The sequence below is a fragment of the Cyprinodon tularosa genome, unplaced genomic scaffold, assembly GCF_016077235.1.
Source record: "Cyprinodon tularosa strain WSP-4 unplaced genomic scaffold, ASM1607723v1 ctg548, whole genome shotgun sequence".
In the NCBI taxonomy this organism is placed as follows: domain Eukaryota; kingdom Metazoa; phylum Chordata; class Actinopteri; order Cyprinodontiformes; family Cyprinodontidae; genus Cyprinodon; species Cyprinodon tularosa.
In genome coordinates, this window is record NW_024039283.1 from 435,616 (window position 1) to 447,547 (window position 11,932).

General features: G+C 38.3%; 1 protein-coding gene across 2 annotated transcripts in view; it reads right to left on the minus strand.

Moving 5' to 3' along the window:
* Positions 1-11,932, minus strand: part of LOC119796414 (interphotoreceptor matrix proteoglycan 2-like) — a 74,082-nt gene that overhangs the window by 13,847 nt on the left and 48,303 nt on the right. For both annotated transcript variants that reach the window (XM_038304932.1, XM_038304933.1), the window contains 2 exons: positions 11,236-11,294; positions 5,534-5,727 (listed from right to left, as the gene is read on the minus strand). In XM_038304932.1, the coding sequence (XP_038160860.1) occupies positions 5,534-5,727; positions 11,236-11,294 (253 nt within the window). The remainder of the gene's footprint in view (positions 1-5,533; positions 5,728-11,235; positions 11,295-11,932) is intronic.

Sequence of the window (11,932 nt, forward strand, 5' to 3'; positions counted from 1 at the left end):
TAGCATATTTTAATTAAAAACTTATTCCACTTGCAGATGATCTTTTATCAAATAAGGACAAATACAGTTATAAAAATTGACCTATGACCAAGACATCTGTGCAGATTTAGATATGTTGAAAACTGAACGACCTCGATGAAAACATTTAAACCTGAATATAATCATATTTTCACCAAGGCAGAGAAAACAGAGACATAAACCACATAGATGATACCAATTCAGGTTAAATGTTGAGCAGCAGGTATCAGTGTCATCATTACTCAGACAGACTTGGAGGCTGCAGCAGGTGTAGAAAGGTTACACTGGAAAAAATCAAAATCTAGATAAGTAATTTTTTCTTAAAATAAGTGCATTTCTTCTTAAATTGAGGAGATTAAAGAGATATTTTGCCAATGGAACAAGACAATTTAGATTTAAAATAAGAAAACACAATTGCGTTGTCTTATTCCAAGTGCATTTTATCTAATTATCTTATTTTATGGGTAAAAATACAAATTCCATTGGCAAATTATCAAATTTACCTATTCAAATCAAAGGTAAATACACTTAATTTAAGATATTTTTACTTATTTCTAGATCATTTTTGCAGTGTAACATCACAAAGATCTGACATTTCTGTCCAAGAACTGAAATCAACTCTGGCCTGTTTTTTATTTTTCTACAGTGCGACTTTCTAGCTGGAAAGTTTCACTATTTTTATATTTGTAGGCTTTCTTTTCACAAAATAATTTTTTATGGTTTTGGAATAAAAAAAAAATCAGCTTTATTTTAAAGAAACACGAGAAGAACAAAGTAAATGACCAAAGACTTTACAGATAGTTATTCAGTATAATCTCAACAACAAGCAGCTAAACCCATAAATGCTGGCATTTTAAAAAATTATTTCTGCTTATTCCGGGTGGTGGTGTCAGTGGCTCCTGCTTTTTAGAGTATTTTGGGTTTTTCATTAAATTTGATCGTATTCTGTGAACCCGTGTTTTAAAACTTCCTGAAATCATAGAGCCAACATGTAGATACCGGTATATTATTATGGTCTGTTCCTTTTAAACAATGAAGCAGCTACTAGCCGCAGCTAGCTGAGTTAAATCAGCAGTCAGGCCTTTGTTATTCTCATATTATATATATATATATATATATATATATATATATATATATATATATATATATATATATATATATATATATATATATATATATATATATATATATATCTATATATATATATATCAATGATTCAACTAACGTTGTTCAGAGTTAAATATGATAATGTACGCAGATGATGCTGTCCTGTTAGTTCAGGGGAAGGACGTTACACTGGAAATAATTGAAATCTCAAGTCATTCTTTTTTTTAATAAGTGCATTTTTTCTTGAATTGAGGTAAGCGTGAAACTTTGCCAATGGAACAAGACAAGAAAAAACTAATGCATTGTCTCATTTCAAGTGCATATTATCTAATTATCTGTTAAAATGAGGAAGTTATGACCCCTACACTGGAAAAACGCTCCGCAAATAACTAACAAATAACTAATTTTCTTAAATTAAGTGTATTCACCCTTAATTTGAGTAGGTAAATGAGATAGTTTGCCAATGGAATGAGTATTTTCACTCTTAAAATAATATAGTTAGATAATATGCACTTGAAATAAGACAATGCAATTGTGTTTTCTTATTTTAAGTATAAATTGTCTTGTTCTATTGGCAAAATGTGTCTTTTACCTCATCAATCCAAGCACAAATGCACTTATTTGAAGAAAAAATGACTTTTCTAGATGTCCATTTTGCGCCTCGGGGGCTTCCTCACGGTTCTTTTCCTGGGAGCAACTTATTTACTACTCTTAACTCAAACTGGGTAAAACCATATAAAAAGGACTATAAAACTGGAGTAAAAAGTAACAGAGTTTATTCCAGATCAGGTCGTTACAGGACAGAGAAAATGCTTGGAGCTTGCACAGCTGTGGGCTCAAAAATCACGTCCGCGAGCGTCCGACAAAGATTGAGCCACGAACAAGGTCATCTCCTGCTTCTTATAGCTCATGAGTCTATGTGTTGGATCATGTGGATGTTTAGCTGTCCGTATCAGAAACTGACACGTCATCCATGTCTTGAACTCCATGCAGCATGTTTCTACACTGGAAAAAACTGAAATCTAGATGAGTCATTTTTTCTTAAAATAAGCGCTTTTGTTGTTGGATTAAGGAGGTAAAACAGACATTTTGCCAATGGAACGAGACAATTTACACTTAAAATAAGAAAACACAATTGAATTGTCTTATTTCAAGTGCATGTTATCTAATTATCTTATTTTAAGAGTAGAAATACTAATTCCATTGGCAAACTATCTCATTTACCGACTCAAATGAAGGGTGCACTTAATTTTAGACATTATTACTGATTTCTTGATAGTTTTTCCAGTGTATGCTTCAGAGTTACAGATAGCTCTCTTCTATCAGTCCGGCTCCAAGATGTTCCCATATCCTGTGTATTCTTAAAGATACGAAGGCTGTCCTGATTAAATGACCTCCGTACACACAGTGACATCCACAATGAGAAGGAAGGCCTTCTACTCTGTCTAATCTGGCTAACAGAGTAACAACAGACATGATGTATAAATAATAAACCTAACATATCTTATTTTAAGAGTAAAATTAAGTGTTTTTATTCCTTATTTTTCTACTCAATTAGGAATAAAAACACTTAATTTAAGAAATGTTGACTTATTTTCTAGGTGGTTTTTGCAGTGTAGAGCTGTTGCTGCCAAGCTAATGCTACGTTCATGGTAACCATGCTTCTCTGTCCTCTAACTGTCCTCTAACCTTCACTCGCTGTGTTACCTGCATTGCTGGAAGCAATAAAACAATAGCCTAACTGTATGTAAATTGCAAACAGCTTTATCACCCCCGCTGCCCCTGGGGGCCTCACATCATTTCCTGGTTCAGCTCCAGCCTGTATATATGAACCACTTGTACAGAAAACCAGCAGCGTGCAAACACAGAGGAATGATCTGATGAAGCCCTGAGGGGCATTTTCTGCTCCACTGTGTGGGATGAACTCCACTGTCTTCACAGGGAGGACATTAATGTAATGACAGACTGCATCACAGACTAAAACAGCTCTATGTGAGGAAAACGCTGTGTCCTTCCTGACAGTACGGCGTTTCTCCATCAACAAACAACAGATCAATAACTATATTAGCAATATACATAAAACAATCACTATATGCAACACGTCGCTGTTATAACCATTAATCTGGGAGGCAAGTTATTAATTAACAAATTCATTTAAAGTTAATTGTTCTTAGCGATCCAGAGTTTTTCTCTTGGGGTAAATATTTCTTTACATTATGCAGAATTTAAAAAGTACATAATTATATTTTAACTTTCTATTGAGCCAACTGTATTAAATACTTACTGATTAACCCCCCCCCCCCAAAAAAAAAACGGGTATTAACAGTGGCAGTTCTAGACAAAAATGTACCAGGGGGCCAGGAGGGCCCCTGCCTGTTTCCATGGGGGCCCAGAAAAGCATGAAATAAAAAACAGAGCAAGTGATTCAAATATATTAAGAGAGCTGAAATGAAATTTCTATTCAATTAGGTTTAATTAAAATTCTATCTTATGTCAATATACATTCATAATTTTGGAATTGTACATATTTTTGGCTTAATTTAAGTTAGAATTACAGCTATAAAATCTGAATTAGAACTCAAGAAAAACTGATAAATTCAGCTGTAAAAATTTTTATTTTTTTTTTTATTTGAAAAAAACATCCTACCTCAATTCCACTGCAGCTATCACCTTATTGTTTTTAGATAATTAAACAGAATTTGTAAAGAAAAAAAATGAAATGGATCCAAAGGACCAATCAGTAACCATGTCTGTTGCAGCGCATCATCATTAGAATTTCTTTGAGTATTTTGTCTTCAGTAAAGGGGACATGATCTACAGGGGCACTGGCCCCCTTTGGCCCCCGTCTAGAACCGCCCATGGGTATTAAAGTAGACATATTTATATTAAAGATTAACAACAGGAAGCTATGAGTTTACTGAATAAATGAGATCTTTAAAAGATGTGAAGGATATATATATATATATATATATATATATATATATATATATATATATATATATATATATATATATATATATGTATATAAATTAATTAATTTAAATTGCCACTGAAGTTTAAATGTTGTATGTTTGTATTTACTGTTTCAGCGTTAAAATATATTCAGAACACATTTTTGACCTAAAAAGAAGTTCATTGTCATTATTTCTACACAGATGAAATTTCATTTATTTTCTCTTCAAGCTAAAAATTCACATTACTATTTCAAAGTGATTACATTTTCAATATTTATTTTTCTGTTTAATTTTTCAGTGTTAAAAAAAATCTGCATATAAAAAAATTCAACCTTTTAAAATTCAAACTCAATATTTTCAGCCTCCTGAGATTCAACTGGCTCTATTTCACCGTCTTAAATTCGGCGTCTAAATTGAGTGTAAAAAGGGAAGGGTTACTTCAGGTCACAGACATTAGCAATGGATTGTGGCGTCTAACACCCAGCCAATCCCGTTACGGTTTCTTAGTCACGTGATGTGACGCTGGTGGCGCTCATACTAAAGGAAAACCAGCATGACTACATGGGCTACAGCAGCAGAAGACCACACCGGGTGCCACTCCTTTCAGCTAAGAACAGGAAACTGAGGCTACAATTTGCACAAGCTCATCGAAATTGGACAATAGAAGATTGGAAAAACGTTGCCTGGTCTGATGAGTCTCGATTTCTGCTGCGACATTCGGATGGTAGGGTCAGAATTTGGCGTCTACAACATGAAAGCATGGATCCATCCTGCCTTGTATCAACGGTTCAGGCTGGTGGTGGTGGTGTCATGGTGTGGGGAATATTTTCTTGGCACTCTTTGGGCCCCTTGGTACCAATTGAGCATCGTTGCAACGCCACAGCCTACCTGAGTATTGATGCTGACCATGTCCATCCCTTTATGACCACAATGTACCCAACTTCTGATGGCTACTTTCAGCAGGATAATGCGCCATGTCATAAAGCTGGAATCATCTCAGACTGGTTTCTTGAACATGACAATGAGTTCACTGTACTCAAATGGCCTCCACAGTCACCAGATCTCAATCCAATAGAGCATCTTTGGGATGTGGTGGAACGGGAGATTCGCATCATGGATGTGCAGCCGACAAATCTGCAGCAACTGTGTGATGCCATCATGTCAATATGGACCAAACTCCCTGAGGAATGCTTCCAGCACCTTGTTGAATCTATGCCACCAAGAATTGAGGCAGTTCTGAAGGCAAAAGGGGGTCCAACCCGTTACTAGCATGGGGTACCTAATAAATTGGCCGGTGAGTGTATGTATATAATATAATGTGAACCCTCCTTCCTTCACCTCAGTTATAGGGATTTATTGTCTGTGTATAAATGAAATTTTGCTACAGCGACCTTTAAGGAACTCCCTAAACTCCATGAACTGTGCACCAACCTGCAGGGACCTTCGATCCGTACCTGGTTGGAAGTTCAGTGAGTCCAGGTCGACCGGCAGAGACGCTTTCTCCTGCAAAGCCTTGGTCACCATTCCTCTGAGACCAGCGTCCGCTGAGCTCCCCGGTTCTCTAGTTGCTGTGTCCGACTTCTCTGAGGTCGCTTGATGGACGTTGTTCTCAAAGACGATGGCGTAGTGGACGGAGATCCCTTCAGCCCTGAAATAACAAACAGGTTTCCTCAGACTGAGAGTGGAAGGTTCAGGTCCCGTCGTGATTCTGAGGGATCATATCACCTAAATGTTTTTTTTTTTCATTGATCAAATATAAACCAAACTGTGTTACTGCAAAAAACTCTGAATCATGTAAACATTGAACACTCTCCTCACTATTTGAGCAGCTGTTTCCACCTTATTAATATTCTACGGCGTCGGTGTCGCTGAGGATGATGGATCTGATTAGAAAGGTGACTTCGTCTGACTTAGTGGGAGCTGCTGTTTGCTCTTCAGGCTGCAGAGATGGATCTGCACTAAAAACCTAATTCTGCATTCAGGCTCAGTGTCGTCTGCTGCTGCCGTGTCCATGGATGTATTATCAGCAGACACCTAATCTAAGCATCTGGATGTTAACATCGGAGGAAACTTTAGCTGTTCTCAATTAGAGAAAAAAAGAGGCTGTAGAGAGACATAAATACTTAAATATTCTAGTTATTCTCCATCCTGATTATTTTCAGTAATTGTTGAGGTTTTCTGAAGGTCTGTTAGTTTCTATTTGGATGTTGTTTGCTGGAGTAATATTTTTGTTTTCACCCAGATCTAAAGACGAGGGTTTCAGAGGTGGCGAGACGTAGAATAAAAAATAATCCACCTAAACCTCCATCTTTCTGCTCTTTTACATCCTATTGAAAAGAAAGGAAAACCACTGCATCCCTACCCACAGAAAAGGTCGGGCTACAGCGCTCTCTCAAAGAAACCAAAGCAAATGCTAGTAAGACAAACAAGCTGTAGTTTTAGCTGCTAGCTAATTTAACTCTAATACCCCTTTCCAAAATGGCCGAAAAAACCCGTTTAAACCCGGGAACAATGGGTTTATAGTGGCAGAGGGAACAAACGACTCAGCATTCGACCCGTTAAAATCCCCTCGGCTCTGATCGGCATGGTACGGAAACACCAGGTTGACCGTCTAAATTACGTGATACCATTGAACGCAACGTACGGACGTCATCACGCCGCGTCAGTCGCTTCTGATCTAGCAAGCAGAATCAAGTCTGTTTCCATTGGACAAACATGGAGCAGCTCCTCTGAGAGATTTAGATAATAGAGAGAAACCGACTACGCCCTGGCTTCCTTCCTCGTTGCTCTCCATTGTTTACTTTCCTGATTTCTGTCGCACTGGTGACATCATCGACACTAACCCAGCGTGATGATGTCAGCAGACATAACCCATTTGTTTTGGCATTGCGCTTTTGTCTAAAATCTCTGGTCTGACATTTGTAAGTTTATTGCAGAAAAAATTGAGGAAAAATTTGATTTTGGAAGGATGTCCTTTTTGGACTTTATGACCTCAACAGTACTAAGACTAAACCAAATGGAACTTTCTTTATTAAACAGATTATTCTCTGGGCAAAATTCTACATTCATAAATGTAAGTTTACACATTCCGAAATATCTTTAATTGCTTTTAACAATGAGGTCAAGCAATATGTCAACACTGTGTCAAATGTGTTTAAACAATTTAATATCTTTTTATACATTTGTACGTTCCCTGGCAAAATGTGAAGATGTAAATTTTCATTTTTGTTTTATGTTAAAACACCAGCAATGTTGGATACTGCACAGTGTCTTATTTTCACAATGGAGAAGAATGTTCATGTATTTATGTAAACTGACATGCAGCTTTGAGTTGCCAGCGAGGGGTTTGACCAGCTTTTTATGGCAGTGGGGAGGGAGCCAAATGCCGATTGTTAGCAGGTCGACCCACGTTTGAAAAACACGTGTTAACTAGGGATGCACGATATTGGGATTTTGGCTGTAATCCTATATGCCGATATTTTAAAACTCATGTAGCCGATAACCGATATCGATACCGATGTTAAAGCTGGACAAAAATAAGTAGTCATTGAAAATAGCAGTTTTGTTATCCATTTCTGACACTTTGAAAAATAATAAACTCAAATATATTTTCATATGCTGATATCAAATAGATTTTTAAAAACGCGGTATCGATCTATTTTACTTTCAAAATCTCGTGAAATTTCATCGTTCTGTTACAAACTCTCGTGATATTTTGCAAATTCTTGTGAGATTTTGTTAGTAAAATAGATCGATACCGCGTCAATATATCAACATATAAAAATATGGCAACATTTGGTGAATTTTCGGGGGATTTCGTAGCATAACGATGACATATAGCAATATTTCATTAGTAAAAGAGATTGATATGGTGTTTTTAAATGGCAATATATCAGCATATGAAGATATTGGGATATTTTAATGGATCAATATTTTTTCCCTCATCTTTAGAAGTTTTTAAGTCTGTAAAAAAAAAAGTTTTTGAGGAATTAGCCTTAAAAGTCTCACATTACCCCTCTGTTCAATGAACTTCACTCGATTCACGTTAACCCCGCCCCCTAACTTTGATGGGTGAGTTTGACAGATTCTTTTAATGGTTTCGATGCACTGGACTATGAAATAATTAAATGCACACTGAAATAATTCGATATATTTTTTAATAAAATGAAGACGTATTTTATTAAATTAATGACACATCTATATATTTAATTCCTTACTTATTTAATGAATTCCAAATTTAATTAATTGTTTATCGCTGTATTTATTTATTTAATTGTGGCACTTTATATTAGTGACGTGGTTTTAATTAATGAATGACACGTTTATTTATTTAATTCCACATTTAATTAATTATTGACACATTTAATTATTTATTTAATGCTGTATTTATTTATTTAATTTTGGCACTTTTTATCCTCCATACCCGTCTAGTTGAACTCTCCTTAATGGAAGAGCAGAAGGTGATTAAAACAAGAGAGCTGGTCTCTAAAACAGACATGGCTACGGCTTGATGCTAACATGTTTGTTAGCCGTCAGAAAAAAATCAGAGTTCTGACTTTTTTTTCCATATTAAACTGAAATAATATTTAAAAATCATTTAACTTTTTTATTTCTTCGGTCAAAGTTAACCCTGATCTACTGATTGAAGCCCAAACGAGCTGATTGCTTCTAGATTCTAACACAAATATATCTTTTTTTCACATTAAAGGGACTTTAGAGTGTGCACAGAATGAATGTTTGCATTCAGCTTTTCTAGAGTTTTCTCCAACACCTATAAAAGTCTGAACAGTCGATGGTGATTTAAGAAATTACATCATTTCCTTTAGACTGAAATAAGCTGAGGGTTCCAGTTGGGCCTTGCTTCACAGCTGCTCCCCTCTGAGGTTAAGGTCAACCTCTCTGCGATTCTCCAGAAGATAAACACCTCAAGGATTATTGGCTAAATGAGTAAACTCTAAGAAGGACGCAGAATGTTCCTCTGACACCATTTTCTGCTGCGATTAGTCTTGCAGAGAAAAGCAGAGGAACTTGTGAATCCTTCTGACGTTAGAGGACGAGCTCCTGCTGAGTCCTCCACTCTGTCCTATTGGCCCTGAGAGCCGCAGACACCGTGGGCGGGACGGGATGGGGAGGGTAATTAGATGACGGAGCCTAAAACAACACAGTGTCATGTCTTTTGCTGAACTGTAACAAGAAGAGAGGATGTCGTCTTTGGATAAAGAGACACACAGGGAACAGGAGCAAACACAAAAGAAGCGCCACCTACGGGGGACATGGCACGTACCTGTCAGTGTCCAGGGTCTCGCTTGCATTATGAGTAGGAGAAGCAGAGCGTTAGAGTTGGGAGAGTCCCTTTGATATGAGACAGGGTTAGATATGATGTCAGAAGCTGATGTGAAAGCAGATTACTCCTCCAGTCCCTTCTGGGATCGTCTGTTTCAATATTGTATGCTAGCTGTCTGTGCTGCTGCAGATAAGTACTGACCCTCAACCATCCATTCATTTCACACATCCAGATCACAGCCCTGCTTCTGCTGCGTAATAACAGTCCTCTGCAGTCATACGATGCATCACAAGCTTACTCTGCTTGATTGAAAAATATCGTTTTATTTTCTCTGGGGGGGAAAAAAAATCAATATTCAGGAAGGAGTTCTTTCATTTAGCACAATAAAGCATGCTAGCAGAAATCAGCTGCATGTTTTTCACTGAGCATTTTAGAACTTTCTCATGGAAAATGTTATTTTGTAACATCTTTGTTAGAACATATATCTATAAATATGTCTATTTGGAAATGGCTTATTAGAACATACAGGGGTTGGACAAGGTGTAGGGCCTCCTTTTGCGGCCAATACAGCGTCAATTCATCTTGGGAATGACATATTCAAGTCCTGCACGGGTCAGAGGGATTTTAAGCCGTTCTTCTTGCAGGATAGTGGCAGGGTCACGACGTGATGCTGGTGGAGGAAAATGTTTCCTGACTCGCTCCTCCAAAACACCCCAAAGTGGCTCAATAATATTTAGATCTGGTGACTGTGCATCAAACCAATCGTTCACCAGTCTTGCTGTGTGTATTGATGCATTGTCATCCTGATATACAGCACCTCCTTCAGGATACAATGTAAACCATTGGATGTACATGGTCCTCCAGAATGGTTCGGCAGTCCTTGGCAGAGACGCGCCCATCTAGCACAAGTATGGGGTCATCACTGATCCACCCCCATGCTTCACTCTGGGCATGCAACAGTCTGGGTGCTACGCTTCTTTGGGGCTTCACACCGTAACTCTCCCAGATGTGGGGAAAACAGTAAAGGTGGACTCATCTGAGAACAATACATGATGATGGGGTATGTTGGTATGATGGGGTATGTTGGTCTGATGGGGTATGCTGGTCTGATGGGGTATGTTGGTATGATGGGGTATGTTGGTATGATGGGGTATGTTGGTCTGATGGGGTATGTTGGTATGATGGGGTATGTTGGTCTGATGGGGTATGCTGGTCTGATGGGGTATGCTGGTCTGATGGGGTATGCTGGTCTGATGGGGTATGCTGGTCTGATGGGGTATGCTGGTCTGATGGGGTATGTTGGTATGATGGGGTATGTTGGTCTGATGGGGTATGTTGGTCTGATGGGGTATGCTGGTCTGATGGGGTATGCTGGTCTGATGGGGTATGCTGGTCTGATGGGGTATGCTGGTATGATGGGGTATGTTGGTATGATGGGGTATGTTGGTCTGATGGGGTATGCTGGTCTGATAAGGTATGTTGGTCTGATGGGGTATTCTGGTCTGACAGAACACCGGACGGACGGGTCCGCCCTTCAGGAATGCGTGTCGTTTGGGTTCTGCGTTAGAATCTTTTAAACTTTTTTGGAATAACTTTGACCTGGATGACTGAGAATCTTCACCAACATAAATGGCTGAATATACTTCAGTAAAGTTTGTTAACCAATCAGGTTGGTTTCTAAAGCTCTGAAGCCTCCACTGGCCGTTTCCCATCAGTTCAAACAGCTTCTCATTCCAAACGATGTTAAAGTTTAATGTCTCTATTAAGCCTCAGTGGAAAAACTGGCTGTAGACACATCCGCTGCCTGATTAGCCTGTTGTTCTAGACCAACCTCCTCAATAAGTTTCGCCACACATCACCGTTCAGGCTTACCGGATTCCCACAACGCTGATGGCTTTGAATCCTGGAAGTTGGTCAAAAACGTGCTGCATCTGCAAAGGAAAACAGTTGAGTCAGTCAGGACGTCCATCTCTATTAGTCCTGACGGTGATTAGCTGTCAATGAGTCAGCCTTAGAAAAACCTGCATGAATGGGATTCCTCATTGACATCTATCTTTGGCAGTTAAGTACCATTATGACATAATGGTACAGGGCATGGAGCCTCTACAGCTGCTCGTTAGGGAGGAACTAACACGGAGGGATTTAATTTGCCGACGTGCCTTTCATTGAGGAAAAAAAAGGGAACTCCGTGCAGCGGGAGCAAAGCATCGGTAATCTTCTCCTTCTCTCTGGCCCTGACCTTTAACCCCTGCAGAGTAAGCTCCTTTTCTAGCAGCCTGGAGGCTGTTTTTAGATGCAGGGCTAAAATAAAGAAAACCGGATCACAGGAGATTATTTACCAGGAAAAAAAAAAACAAACTGACTCTGATTCAAAATAAAAAATCATCCAAATTATGCTCATTCTCCCGGGAAATAAAGACGACCCATGTGTTAACTCTCCTGTTCAACCAACTACCAGTTTACTTTTAAGGCTAGGCTTAAAACTTTCCTTTTTGATAAAGCTTCTAGTTAGAGTGGCTCAGGTTATCCTGAGCTATCTCTATAGTTCTGCTGCTATAGGCTTAGACTG